The sequence below is a fragment of the Entelurus aequoreus genome, linkage group LG04, assembly GCF_033978785.1.
Source record: "Entelurus aequoreus isolate RoL-2023_Sb linkage group LG04, RoL_Eaeq_v1.1, whole genome shotgun sequence".
In the NCBI taxonomy this organism is placed as follows: domain Eukaryota; kingdom Metazoa; phylum Chordata; class Actinopteri; order Syngnathiformes; family Syngnathidae; genus Entelurus; species Entelurus aequoreus.
Genome location: NC_084734.1, coordinates 77,367,899 through 77,383,802, shown reverse-complemented (window position 1 = coordinate 77,383,802; position 15,904 = coordinate 77,367,899). Strand labels below are relative to the sequence as shown.

Sequence of the window (15,904 nt, the reverse complement as noted above, 5' to 3'; positions counted from 1 at the left end):
TTAACTGTAGGTTGAGAAAATCATTAACGTTATAGGGGTGGGCCAAAGAAAAGGCAAACTAAATAAATACATACAGTGGGGTGTGGGGACCCCCAGAGGTAGGTGTCGGGTTTCTCCAGCTAAATGACAGATAGTTAATAGTAATGGAACCTTATTGGGTTCATTTGAACACTCTCAGTTACATTAACATTGATATTATACATGTGAGCCCATAGATATAAATGTCGTTTAATGTAGGTTTGATCTTTGATGGGCAGGCTACTTGGAAAATGTAGTAAACTTAGCTACAAGTAACTCTCAATTAAAGGCAGCTAAACTACAGGGGAGGCTATCCCTGCAGAATTGTAGCAAGCTACACTACAAGCTACACGGCAAAAGTAGCTTGCTACAATTCCGCAGGGATAGACTCCCCTGTAGTTTAGCTACATTTAATTGAGCGTTACTTGTAGCTAAGCTTACTACATTTTCCAAGTAGCCTGCCCATCACTGTTATTACCGTTTATTGTTACATCCCTAGCTACAAACCAAACAAACACAAAAAGATAATAATGGCAACCCCAGGCAAATAAACTTTAGTTTGTTATTTGAACTGAGGATGAAGTACAATTACTTCTGCAAGTCACATTAGATTACACAAGAAAATATCAGGGGAATGTCGACCGGGGGTCTCTTTTGTGCCTCCAGTCACAGGTCATTGTTCTTAAAAAGCCGTGGTTTGCTTGTCCGCATGACTTTTGTACCCGATGTCAGCCCATTTGGATGAAAAACTGAAACAATATAATACTTTAACGTTCCGAGGACATTGAGGACTCAACCATAGCAGTAAGGGCGGAGCTTGTTTAGTTATTTCAACAGCAGTACTGAACAGACTGGAATCAATTGCCATCTCACATTAATCTCTCACAAAGTAAAATGTCATTCAAGACAGCTTTGAAGATACACCTATTGCAGCTGCCCACATGACGTGAATTTTTAATACTGGTTTTAACTAGCTTTTTATCTTATGTTGTATTTTTCCATTGTATAATGTCTGGTAATGCATGTATTCTTTGTATTTTAATTTTGTATGCTCCTATATGGACTCCAGGAAGACTAGCAGTCGCCTTGGCGTCAGCTAATGGGGATCCATTCAATTAACAATAAACAATAAACAGTCACATGGCTGTCCTACTTTGTCTACTGTGTCATATCCCTCTTTGTTAAATTCAGTGTCGGTTTGCAACTGCGTTGAGTTACTATTTACTGTACAAAGCTGACACAGCTATAGTTATCCCGTCTTTACCCTTTAGCGGTGGTAACACAAGCCAGGACAGGGCGAGCTGAAATGAACACCAGTGAAAACTGGGCTAAGTGCTTTGTATAATAAATCACAACCTGAATACTTTATTGCTAGGATGATGCCTGTCAATGGAAATAAAACAAGTACTTGTTTGTTCCACATTGTCCTTCGACTCTGGCCGTCAATAGCGAGATGACAAATATGTCTCACTAATTTCCAGTGCCTTATAGGCTAATTATTTATATTGAGCTCAACAGCCAATATTCTAAAAGCCACCGTGGGACTGAAATAGATTATTCTCAAAGGGTAGGAAAAAGAGCATTACAGTGACCGTAAAAAACACCTTGCTCACCTTCACGCTGCACTCGGGACCCCTCAAGTGTATGACAACATGATATGAGGTGTAGTGATGCAACAGTCTGTCACCTTTGCACCTCATGAGCCATCTCCAGGTCTTCATACAGATGTGATTTATCAGCGATGGAGACCCAAGGATAAAGCCAAATGGAGGCAATGGAGGGTTGTTATTATTTATGGACACGCAAGGCTGTGGAAACTCCATCACACCTCGCGGGACTCACTTTAGATAACAGCCTGCCAGGCAAAGCAGTTGGAAGCCACTTTTTAGGTTTTATTTTTCATTAGAGGATTTAGGTGTAACCTCCAAGAATCCCAAATATTATTCATGTTATAAGCTGAGGCACAAACTATTATCAAGAAAACTGGTACATAGCACATTGTGTCATTGGTCTACTGCCATATTTGCATTTTGTTTGATTATCACGATACATGTGACCTGAGCATGAGCCAAAAATGATATCTTTCATGGTGATCTTATGACATTACAGTCTTAAGACAGATGGCACTTTTGTGAGGTACTGAGAAGTCGATGGACTCTTGTTTAACAAGAATAGATTCACTTTATATGTTATTTAAGTTCTGCGTGAATTGGAATGCATGGCAAAATCCAAAGAATGTCTAAAGCAGGAATGTCAAACATGCGGCCTGCGGGCCGTATCAGGCCCGCAAGATGTGTGCTTAGTGAAAAATTGAGCTGCATTTTTAAATTAAAGAAACTGCTGTTCTAAATGTGTCCACTGGATGTCGCAATAGCAATTCTGTTAGGCAAGCAAAAAGTTTATACCGGGGAGAGCAAGTATACCAAGCAAGATGTACACGGTAAAGCGGGGCTGTGACTCCTTCCCCTCAACCCAACGTACAACAAACAGGAGTAAAATAAACAATTGGTAACCCCATTTAAAATGCCACATGAGACACTGCACATTGATATAGTTCTGTGAAAATTATTTTATTTTCTGTGAAAATTTAAAGAAAGTGAACAGTGGAAATGACAAATGAGGTCATTGATACATAGAAGAGTTTGTATTTATGCTTCATTTTGTTTTTTTGTTCAATCCTAAATGGGCTGTGACTTAAAGTTTAATTGCTTTGTAGATACACTGAGATTAAGTATAATTTCATTGTGTTCTTCATGGTGTTTTTGAAACTGCAGCAATTTTTTCCTCAGAATTTTCAAATAACTTGAAGTGTTTTGTCAAGAGGATTATTTTCAGAATGTGCTTGTTCTATTTTGCACCAAAGTACAACAAAGAAAACAATCTGAAGCTGTCATAGTTGTATTTTTAAAGGCCTACTGAAATTATTTTTATTTATTTAAACGGGAATAGCAGATCCATTCTATGTGTCATACTTGATCATTTCGCGATATTGCCATATTTTTGCTGAAAGGATTTAGTAGAGAAAATCGACGATAAAGTTCGCAACTTTTGCTCGCTGATAAAAAAAAGCCTTGCCTGTACCGGAAGTAGCGTGACGTCGCAGGAGGTAATATTCCTCACAATTTTCCTTTGTTTACAATGGAGCGAGAGAGATTCGGAGCGACAAAGCGACGATTACCCCATTAATTTGAGCGAGGATGAAAGATTCGTAGATGAGGAACGTTACAGTGAATGACTAGAGAGGCAGTGATGGACGTATCTTTTTTCGCTCTGACCGTAACTTAGGTACAAGCTGGCTCATTGGATTCCACACTCTCTCCTTTTTCTATTGTGGATCACGGATTTGTATCTTAAACCACCTCGGATACTATATCCTCTTGAAAATGAGAGTCGAGCACACGAAATGGACATTTAAAGTGACTTTTATCTCCACGACAATACATCGGTGACACACTTAGCTACTGAGCTAACGTGACAGCATCGTTCTCAAATGAAGATAGAAAAAAAAAAAAAAAACCCTGACTGGAAGGATAGACAGAAGATCAACAATACTATTAAACCATGTACATGTAACTACACGGTTAAAAATTCTCAGCCTGGTAAGGCTTAACAATGCTGTTGCTAACGACGCTAAGGCTAATTTAGCAACTTAGCAACCGGACCTCACAGAACTATGATAAAAACATTAGCGCTCCACCTAAGCCAGCCAGCCTTCATCTTCCCATCAACAGCCGTGCTCACCTGCGTTCCAGCAATCGACGGCGCGACGAAGGACTTCATCCGTGGGTTTGGCGGCAAGCATCGGCTCGGCGTAGTAAGTAGTCCTTGTTGTGTTGCTGTAAGTTTTGTACTTAGCCGCTAATACACCGATCGATCCCACCTACAACGTTCTTCTTTGCAGCCTCCATTGTTCATTAAACAAATTGCAAAAGATTCACCAACACAGATGTCCAGAATACTGTGGAATTTTGTCAAAGAAAACAAGAGGTTTTTATATCGGGTCAGATGGGATACAACCACTTCCGTGGATTTTGTGACGTCACGTGCATAAATCATATCCAAAGGAGTTTTTCAACCGGAAGTGTGGCGGGAATTTTAAAATTGCACTTTATAAGTTAACCCGGCCGTATTGGCATGTGTTTCAACGTTAAGATTTCATCATTGATATATAAACTATCAGACTGTGTGGTCGGTAGTAGTGGCTTTCAGTAGGCCTTTAAGTTATTATGCCATGATTTTACCCGTCCGGCCCACGTGGGAATAGATTTTCCTCCATGCGGCCCCTGAGCTAAAATTAGTTTGACAACCTTGGTCTAAAGGAATTAATGATGGTTATCCACAGTTATTATTGTTACAGTCTACATTGAAACTTGGTTGCACACAATATGCATGACTAATCAATATTATTTGCTATAACAACATGGGTGACTTAATTGCAAAAGACATCTGGTGGGATAGATTATTTGTACTTTCTGTAAGAAAGGTGAGGCTGAAATCAAAATAACGTATGGTGGAATGGTTTATGTTCTCCCCGTGACTGCGTGGGTTCCCTCCGGGTACTCCGGCTTCCTCCCACCTCCAAAGACATGCACCTGGGGATAGGTTGATTGGCAACACTAAATTGGCCCTAGTGAGTGAATGTGAGTGTGAATGTTGTCTGTCTATCTGTGTCGGCCCTGTGATGAGGTGGCGACTTGTCCAGGGTGTACACCGCCTTCCGCCCGATTGTAGCTGAGATAGGCTCCAGCGCCCCCGCGACCCCGAAAGGAATAAGCGGTAGAAAATGGATGGATGGATGGAATGGTTTATGGGCCTGATCTGCTAAAGGTTTGTATGTATTAAAACACGTGCACACTTGATAGCACACGCAAAGCTGGTTTACTAGCCTTGCGAGCAGAAGATTGCGTCTCTTTAAGTGTGCGAAATAAGGAGACCAGTCTTCATGAATATGCAGATGTGATAGAAGGCTCACAGTACTGGGAGAAGAAAATGCAAATATAATTATTTAGCACACATAATGTGATTTATTATGATTAAAACTGTACTTTGGTCCCTGTTTTGCATTTATATTTAGTACGTACTGTACAGAAAAGAAAAACTGGCAGCTATAGCTGTGAGAAAAGAGGTGATTGCGCTTCACATATATGGACTGTCTAAAAATAAAAAAAATAGACATATTGTCTATTCAGCAATATCATTTTATAATTGTATAGCGGCTGGACGTATTAATCAAAACAAATTAAATGTACGTGTTTTGGCGTAAATAATAAAAACAAATGTTTACGACAATAAAGTTGCAGTTGCATGGTATTTGCATAGTAGTATTTGCTTAAATACATTTGTATCCGAAAACCAGGAGATGTCTAATGCATCAACATTGGAATTCTGAACATCAACAATACAACAACGCAAATCTTTTTTTTTTTTTTTTTTTTTTTGCTAAATATCTGTGTTAGTATTTCTGATGGTTTTGTTGCAACAAAAAAAACCAATTTGTTTTGGATTTTATTTCTTATTTATTTCTGATGATTGTACTAATATTATTGAAATAATTAATATTCTCCTCAACTTCCATGTAAAACAATTCAGTAAACTTAACAAAGCTTTTTTTTTCATTTTTGAAGCGCAGGTTCTAGCACTGGCAAAGTACAGCGTTACCTCAACTTGAGAGTGTTTTGAAATACGAGCTGTCTCTTCATTAATTATTATGCTTTAAGTTGCAAAAAAAAAATGTTGTTACAAGCATCTCCGTCATTAGAACCCTTTAATGTCTGCCCAAAACATCTGGTCTTACTTATAGCTGGAGGTCCACATAACTTATATTTTTCAAACATTGGAAGGGAGAAAGTGAGTGTGAAGGACAGTGCTGGAAATACAAAGCGGATGATATTCATTAAATTATAGAAATAAATCATTACATATTAACCAAGTCTGTTGTCAACTTGGTGAAGCAATTTGAGCGTATCACTGCTATACTGCACCAAACAGTGGACATGCATCCATGAAAATATGGAAAGGCTGCTGATGGTGTGCTTGACAGAAAAGCAGCTTGAAGAAGATATTGTCCAAGTCCCCTTTCCAAGGCAAATGTTGTGTTATTACATTGCTTCGTAAAACAACTTTATTTTTTAGTAGTACATTATATTGTATCGTTTTTATACAATATGTCTTATCGAACAGCGTGTTTTTCTTTTTAAAAGGCATGTTACATGTTAAATTGTGCTGTTTTTGAGGAGGGCGAGCACGATTTCAATTGATTTCAATTAATTTCAATTAGAAATGTTGATTTGAGGTACAAGTGTTTTGAGTTAAGAGCGCTGTCATAGAACTAAGTGATCTTGTAAGTCAGGGGTGTCAAACTCGTTTTCATTGAGGGCCACGTTGCACTTTTGGCTGCCCTCAGGGGGCTGGCCGCTTGTAACATTAATAAAAGAAACATACATGATATTGTCACATGATTAACTATGCATTTGATTAGTAAATGTATATTTTACCTACACTGGAAGAAAAAAAATTCTGTGGATTTTGCGGCCAAAAAAATGGCAGAATTTTACCATAACATTTACAGTGAAATGGTCACACTCTATTTTACTGTAAAATTCTGGTGATTGAGCTGCCAGTTTTTTGTTTGTTTTTTTTTTGCATAAAAAATATGGTTGCTGTTTTCACAGTGTAGTACTGTAAATGTAAAAATGGCACCACAGTTTTTTTCTTACGGTAGAATTCTGAATATATTGTAATGCTTTACAGAGTACAATTTGATGGATAACTTGCTTTGAAATCAGTTCAGTTCAGTTCAGTTTCGGTTTATGTCGAACATGCACGCGATACAATGTAATGCATCACACATTTCCAGTTGTTTCATTACAGCAGGTGTAAAAAGGAGTAGGAAGAAGCAGAGTTGATTTAATCCTACCCCTTTTCATACCATAGCAATTTTATCCAATTTCCTTGTTCTTTGTAACAGTACAGTGAAAAAATAAATACTAAATAATATACCAGAGTAAGCAAACAAATATTAAATACCTAAGTAATCTTTGTCTCAATAAAAAAAAGAAAGAAAAAAAAAGGGTTCAAAATGTTCATCATAATTCTTGTTCTGAGTACTTTGTGAACACTTGCAGTTTGAACTGTTTCTTAAACTGAATCATATTGGTGCTTTGTTTGATTTCTTTGGTTAATCCGTTCCATAATTTAATTCCATATACTGATATACTAAAGGTTTTAAGTGTTGTACAAATGTTTTAAATTAGATTTTCCTCTAAGGTTATATTTCTCCTCTTTTGTTGAGAAGAATTGTTGTACATTCTTGGGTAGCCATAAGACTAAGTAGATATTTATGTATGTTTTTACCCCAAAAATATTTTGAATGTATGATGATATAATATTTGTTGCATTATTAGTTAGATAAAGTTTAAACAATATATAACTGCATGCAGCACATGTCTTTTTTTTCTGTCAAAATAAAAAAAGAAAGAAAGATAAAGCACTTCATCGATGCATATTATTTCCAGGCTTTCACGGGCCATTCAAAATGATGTGGCGGGCCAAATCTGGCCCCCGGGCCTTGAGTTTGACACTTGTTGTAAGATGAGGTTCTACTGTACTGATTTGGCACCTCACTATCGGTTAAAATATACTATTGGAAAGTCCAGTCTAATGTCACAAACCGTTGGATTTATTTCGATACTTCAAGACTTACATCATTTTAAAAATAGCAATGCAACTCACACTTCCAATGTTAAAGGTTTTAAAAATTGCATCTTATTTGTTCATGGCTGCTCTCAACCTTTATACAGTTGATTTGTCCAATTCCCTTGCATTGCTCGAACGCACAGACATGCACGTGTGCATATGTTATGTAATCATTGTGATTCACTAAAGCAGGGGTCGGGAACCTTTTTGGCTGAGGGAGCCATGAAAGCCATATATTTTAAAATGTAGTCCTGTGAGAGCCATGTATATATTTTAACACCGAATGCAATAAATGCGTGCATTTTTGAGTAAGACCAACATTTTTAGAGTATAATAAGGCTCTTATTCTTTTTAAAACCATTGTTATTCTGCAGCTAACCAATAATAAATAAAATACTTCTTACATTAATGCGACTTCTTGAACAGGTGCGGTAGAAAACGGACGGATGGATTCATAGGCGCCGATTGATGGCAACTTTAATCTTGTTGTTGTTAATTTTGTGGCGAGTTTTGTCCGTTTTACATAAAATAAAAGTTACTAATCATATGGTCTCTAATTAACAACGTCTAACCAAGATTTCATTGTGCCCAATAACGAACTACCGGTAATGAAACAATCATCTTGACTTTTAACACACTACACACGAGCATATTATTCAACAGCCATAAATGTCACACTAAGGGTGGCAGTATGAACAATGCCAACACTGTCATAAACATGTGCCATATAGTGAAACCACACTAAACAACAACGACAAACACATTTTGGAAGAATATTTGCACCGCAACACAACATAAACACTACAGAACACATTCTCAGAATTCCCTGCAGCACCAACTCTTCCGGGACTCGACAATATAAACAAACGCCATTGGTGGATCTACACCTAACATCCACTGTAATGATACCACGTACAATAGCGTATCTAGTCGATACTACTATGATTAAATCGATATTTTTTAACATCACAAAATCTTCTTTCGTTTTAAAACAATTTATATTATGTTTATAAACTCGTGAAATATGTCCCTCGACACATGAGGACTTTGACTATGACCAATGTATGATCCTGTAACTACTTGGTATCGGATTGATACCCAAATTTGTGGTATCATCCAAATATTAAACAACAGAAGAATAAGTGATTATTACATTTTAACAGAAGTATAGATAGAACATGTTGAAATAGAAAATAACCAGCTATTAACAGTAAATGAACAAGTAGATTAATAATTCATTTTCTACCACTTGTCCTTAATAACTTTGACAAAATAATAGAATGATAAATGACACAATAGGTTACTTCTCTCTCTCTCTCTCTCTCTCTCTCTCTCTCTCTCTCTCTCTCTCTCTCTCTCTCTCTCTCTCTCTCTCTCTCTCTCTCTCTCTCTCCTTCTCTCTCTCTCTCTCTCTCTCTCTCTCTCTCTCTCTCCACTACTTGCGGTCCATATCCTGCCCCCCCCACCCCCCTCCACAACCCTGATTGTAAATAATGTAAATAATTCAATGTGATTATCTTGTGTGATGACTGTATTATGATGATAGTATATATCTGATAGTATATATCTGTATCATGAATCAATTTAAGTGGACCCCGACTTAAACAAGTTGAAAAACTTATTCGCGTGTTACCATTTAGTGGTCAATTGTACGGAATATGTACTTCACTGTGCAACCTACTAATAAAAGTCTCAATCAATCAATCAATCAATGCATATGTCAGCAGACTAAATTAGGAGCCTTTTTTTGCTTACTTACTACTAAAAGACAAGTTGTCTTGTATGTTCACTATTTTATTTAAGGACACAATTGCAATAAGAAACTTATGTTTAATGTACCCTAAGATTTTTTTTGTTAAAATAAAGCCAATAATGACATTTTTTGTGGTCCCCTTTATTTAGAAAAGTTTGGAAAAGTACCTAAATACTTTTGGTATCTGTACCAAAATATTGGTACAGATACAACACTAATTCACACACACCGAGCACCCACTGGCAGAAATGTAGATCGGCGCCTATGGATGGATTAACATGCATGAGAATGTTTTTTTATATTTTGAACATTATTTTTAACACTATGGAGTAGGGTTGGGTATCGTTTGAATTCGAACGATTCTGATTCCGATTCCGATTCTTTGTTTCGATTCCGATTCCTGACGATTCTCGATTCCGATTCTTTTAAGAGGCAGGGTCAAAAAAAAGTTTAGGATATTTTAAATGAGCTAGCTAACCTACAGTCTTTCTGAATGAAATAGTCTGACATTCTCCATCAATTTTAATTCTATTAACTTTTTATGAACTTTACTATAAATTCCTCACAGGGCTGTTTTCAACTAGAATATAAATATCAAATCTATGAACTTGAATATAAATATTATAAATTATGAATACATTTTCCCAGGGGTACACTTTCCTCAAGAGAGCTCTATTTTTGAAAACCTCATGAAAACACATTTACACACAAGTGTATGATGCTGCAGGAAACCTCATGAAAACACATTTACACACACAAGTGTATGATGCTGCAGGAAACCTCATGAAAACACATTTACACACACAAGTGTATGATGCTGCAGGAAACCTCATGAAAACACATTTACACATAAGTGTATGATGCTGCAGGAAACCTCATGAAAACACATTTACACATAAGTGTATGATGCTGCAGGAAACCTCCTGAAAACACATTTACACACACAAGTGTATGATGCTGCAGGAAACCTCATGAAAACACATTTACACATAAGTGTATGATGCTGCAGGAAACCTCATGAAAACACATTTACACACACAAGTGTATGATGCTGCAGGTACTTATACATGTTACCGTGCTCCCACTGATGGGCTAACCTGGTGCAGAAAAGCAAATAAACAATAAGAAACAACTTGCAAAACCCAGTCCAGATTAGCAGCAGGTACGGTATAAAATCAGAGACAGTTCTTGTTTAGGAAAATTACCATATCCGCCTTCTCAGGCAGGATGCGTGAGCGTTCTGGACAGATAGTGTCTCCTGCTGTGGAAAATACAAGTTCGCTGGGTGTGGAAGAAGCTTGAACGCATAAATAGGAGAAAGCGCGATCTGACAGCAAAGGATAAGTCTTTTGTTGGTTCCACCGGACCACCACCATGCAGCAGGGTCGTCAGACATAAGTATCGGTGGAACGTCCTGGTACATCTGCAGCTCTCTCTCCACTCGTTTCTTGATGGACATGGAGCTCTGTTATTTTGCGGTTATTTCAATTTTTTTTGTAAAGTGAAGCCACACTTTCGACCGCCGACGCCCGCTATCCATGCTTGAGCTTGACTGACTCGCTCGGCTATGCTAACACTTCCGGGGGTGGGCGCTTCTTCGTTGGTGTTCAGCGGCTTCTTCTTCCGGTTCGGCGGACATATTTTTTTCCGGTCGGCGGACTAAATTGGCGTGACGGCATCGAAAATAGGAATCGAAATTTAAACTTTTGAACGATTCCAGGAGAATCGGAAAGTTAGTCCCGGTTCCAATCGATACTCGATACCCAACCCTACTATGGAGGCCACGGGTGAAGACCCAGGACACGTTGGGGAGACCATGTCTCCCGGCTGGCCTGGGAACGCCTCGGGAGGAGCTGGACTAAGTGGCTCGGGGAGAGGGAAGTCTGGGCTTCCCTGCTTAGGCTGCTGCCCCCGCGACCCGACCTCGGATAAGCGGAAGAAGATGTATGGATGGATGGATTTTTAACACTGTGATTACCAGCGGAATTATTCATTACTTATCGTGTTAAGCCATGTCAGGTAAGATTTATCTGAGAGCCGGATGCAGTCATGAAAAGAGCCACAACTAAAGGATTAGATGCCTTTTTTTTTTTTTTTTGTTTTCCACTCCAACTCTAAAAGGTGTGTTGTCACTCTCTCACCTGCATTCCTGAGCTTTTTATTCCTGTACACGGACAGAATGGCGAGCACGTTGCCCAGGATGTCGACCACGATGGTGAAGATCAGCACGCTGGCCAGCGCAGTGGACAGTCCGGCGGAGGCGCGCGGCAGCCCGGCGCCGCCGCTCTCGTTCCGGGACATACAAGCGGAGCCGTTCAGCAGCTCCTCTCCCGCCAAGTCCATCTCCCCTCAGGGCACGGCGACCATGGTGGAAGTGTTCGTCCGTGTTCCGGCGGGGTGGGGGGAAAGCAGCACGTAACCGGAGGGACTTTGGAACTTCCCGGCGGGGCGAAACCGAAAACTCCTCCTGCGTCGTCGGTGCTTTTGTTACGCAGCGGCGTTTTGTTTTTTTTATCGCCATAAGTTGACGGAAGTGGTGAAGACGCCGTCCGAGCGCCCGGTCCGGTCCCCGCGTGTCAGGGGGTGCTGGTCCGGGGAGTCCATGTGAGCCCTCTGGGTGCGTAATGGACGGATGCAGAGTCCCGTGTTGGCGCCAATGAAGGCTGCGCTTGTGCTCGAGCTCTCAAGGCAGATGACTTGATTGCGCGCGCACTCGACACGTCCCTGACAGGTCTCTGCAGATGACATCCAGTCGCGGAGAAGCAAGTCAACTATAATGATGGTCTGTTTTTCCACTGAGTGACCCTTCTTATAATAGATAATCACAACATGGAATGTAGTGACGACTAGGACTGCTTTATTATGGATTAGCAATCACTTCAAATCTGACGCTACTTTTCTGAGGCTATGTCTACACTAAGCCGGATAACCCCACTTAAACGAATAATTATTTAGCCTAAGCCCCGTTTCAGCCACACTAAACTATCGTTTAAGGTCCCCCTCCTCGGACATTTTTTTTACACGGGTAAGCGCGCCGTGTATTTTTTTTTGAATCTCCGGCACTTAGCTCCATAGACATCTTATAAGTAGACGCAGCATTGGCTGCTGTGACGCGAGAAATTCGGCCGCCATCTTGAAGTGGTGATATGGAGCCGGCGAGCAGCCTAAACTGACAGTTGACAGGTTTTTGATTGATTGATTGAAGCTTTTATTTGTAGATTGCACAGTACAGTACATATTCCGTACAATTGACCACTAAATGATAACACCCAAATAAGTTAAATTGATTCATGATACAGATATATACATACTTGCCAACCCTCCCGGTTTTACCGGGACACTCCCGGAATTCAGCGCCTCTCCCGATAACCTCCCGGAAGAAAATTTCTCCAGATAAACTCCCGGAATTCAGCCGGAGCTTGAAACCACGCCTCCTCCAGCTCAATGCGGACCTGAGTGGGGACAGCGGCGACAGTCTGTTTTCACGTCCGCTTTCCCACGATATAAACAGCGTGCCTGCCCAATCACGTTATAACTGTAGAATGATCGAGGGCGAGTTCTTGGTTTCTCATGTGGGTTTATTGTTAGGCAGTTTCATTAACATCCTCCCAGCTCGGTAACAACACACAACAACAGCAGTCATGTTTTCGCTACCGTAAAGCCGTAATTACGGCAGACGAACATTGCTGTTTAAACAGCAATGTTGTGACACTCTTAAACAGGACAATACTGCCATCTACTGGATAGCCTCCGGAACACTGAAATTCAAGTATTTTTTTTATTTATATGTATAATAAAAAAATAAAAAAATAAATATATATATATATATATATATATATATATATATATATATATATATATATATATATATATATATATATATATATATATATATATATAGCTAGATTTCACTGAAAGTCAAGTATTTCATACATATATATACGACCCCAACCCCGCCCCCAACCACACCCCCGCCCGGCCCCAGCCCCGACCACGCCCCACCCCACACCCCGGAATCGGAGGTCTCAAGGTTGGCAAGTATGTTGAGGTAGGTTGGGGCGTGGTTAAGAGGGGAGGAGTATATTTACAGCTAGAATTCACCAACTCGAGTATTTCATATATATTTCATATTCATATATATATATACGTATATGTATGAAATACTTGACTTTCTGTGAATTCTATATATATATATATATATATATAAATATATATATATTTATTTTATTATACATATAAATTTAAAAAATACTTGAATTTCAGTGTTCCGGAGGCTATCCAGTAGATGGCAGTATCGTCCTGTTTAAAAGTGTCACAACATTGCTGTTTACGGCAGACGAGCTGCTTTACGGTAGATGAAAACGTGACTGCTGTTGTTGTGTGTTGTTACCGCGGTGGGAGGACGTTAATGAAACTGCCTAACAATAAACCCACATAAGAAACCAAGAACTCGCCCTCGATCATTCTACAGTTATAACGTGATTGGGCAGGCACGCTGTTTATATCGTGGGAAAGCGGACGTGAAAACAGACTGTCGCCGCTGTCCCCACTCAGGTCCGTATGGAGCTGGAGGGGGCGTGGCCTCCAGCTCCGGCTGAATTCAGAGAGATTTTCGGGAGAAAATTTCTCCCGGGAGGTTTTCGGGAGAGGCGCTGAATTCCGGGAGTCTCCCGGAAAATCCGGGAGGGTTGGCAAGTATGACTATATATATTAGGGGTGTGGGAAAAAATCGATTCGAATTCCAATCGCAATTCTCATGTTGTGCGATTCAGAATCGATTCTCATTTTTTTTAAATCTATTTTTTTATTTTTATCTATTTATTTACATTTATTTATTTATTTATTTATTTATTTTTTATTAATCAATCTAACAAAACAATACACAGCAACACCATAACAATGCAATCCAATTCCAAAACCAAACCCGACCCAGCAACACTCAGAACTGCAATAAACAGAGCAATTGAGAGGAGACACAAACACGACACAAAACAAACCAAAAGTAGTGAAACAAAAATGAATATTATCAACAACAGTATCAATATTAGTTATAATTTCAACATAGCAGTGATTAAAAATCCCTCACTGACATTATCATTTGACATTTATAGAAAATAAAAAAAAAGAACAATAGTGTCACAGTGGCTTACACTTGCATCGCATCTCATAAGCTTGACAACACACTGTGTCCAATATTTTTACAAAGATAAAATAAGTCATATTTTTGGTTCATTTAATAGTTAAAACAAATTTACATTATTGCAATCAGTTGATAAAATATTGTCCTTTACAATTATAAAAGCTTTTTACAAAAATCTATTACGCTGCTTGCATGTCAGCAGACTGGGGTAGATCCTGCTGAAATCCTATGTATTGAATGAATAGAGAATCATTTTGAATCAGGAAAAAATGGTTTTTGAATTGAGAATCGTGTTGAATTGAAAAAAAAAATCGATTTTGAATCGAATCGTGACCCAAGAATTGATATTAAATCGAATCGTGGGACACCCAAAGATTCACAGCCCTAATATATATACTATTATAATAATACAGTCATCACACAAGATAATCATCAGAGTATATACATTGAATTATTTACATTATTTACAATCCGGGGTGTGGCATGTGGAGGGGGGGGGGGCTAGTTTTAGTTGATATCAACACTACAGTCATCAACAATTGCATCATCAGAGAAATGGACATTGAAACAGTGTAGGACTGACTTGGTAGGATATGTACAGCAAGTAGTGGACATAGAGAGAGAGATCAGAAAGCATAAGAATAAGTATCTACATTTGATTATTTACATTTGATTATTTACAATCCGGGGAGGGGGGATGTGGAAGGGGGAGGGTGTTAAGGGTTGAAGTTGCCTGGAGGTGTTCTTTTAGTGTGGTTTTGAAGGGGGATAGAGATGCCCTTTCTTTTACACCTGTTGGGAGTGCATTCCATATTGATCAATCAATCAATCAATCAATGTTTATTTATATAGCCCTAAATCACAAGTGTCTCAAAGGGCTGTACAAGCCACAACGACATCCTCGGTACAGAGCCCACATACGGGCAAGGAAAACTCACCCCGGTGGGACGTCAATGTGAATGACTATGAGAAACCTTGGAGAGGACCGCATATGTGGGTAACCCCCCCCCCCCCCCCCCCTCTCTCGGGGAGACCGAAAGCAATGGATGATATTGATGATATTGGCATAGAAGGAGAATGAGTTAAGACCTTTGTTAGATCGGAATCTGGGTTTAACGTGGTTAGTGGAGCTCCCCCTGGTGTTGTGGTTAGGCGGTCATTTACGTTAAGGAAGTAGTTTGACATGTACTTTTGGTATCAGGGAGGTGTAGCGGATTTTATAGACTAGGCTCAGTGCAAGTTGTTTTACTCTGTCCTCCACCATGAGCCAGCCCACTTTGGAGAAGTGGGTAGGAGTG

The 15,904-nt window shown here is 39.3% G+C and overlaps 1 protein-coding gene across 1 annotated transcript in view; it reads right to left on the bottom strand.

Moving 5' to 3' along the window:
* Positions 1-11,943, bottom strand: part of mtnr1c (melatonin receptor 1C) — a 60,481-nt gene extending 48,538 nt beyond the window's left edge. The window contains exon 1 of the mRNA XM_062045721.1: positions 11,608-11,943. Within this exon, the coding sequence (XP_061901705.1) occupies positions 11,608-11,809 (202 nt within the window). The 5' untranslated portion in view covers positions 11,810-11,943. The remainder of the gene's footprint in view (positions 1-11,607) is intronic.
* Between the last annotated feature and the right edge of the window lie 3,961 nt (positions 11,944-15,904).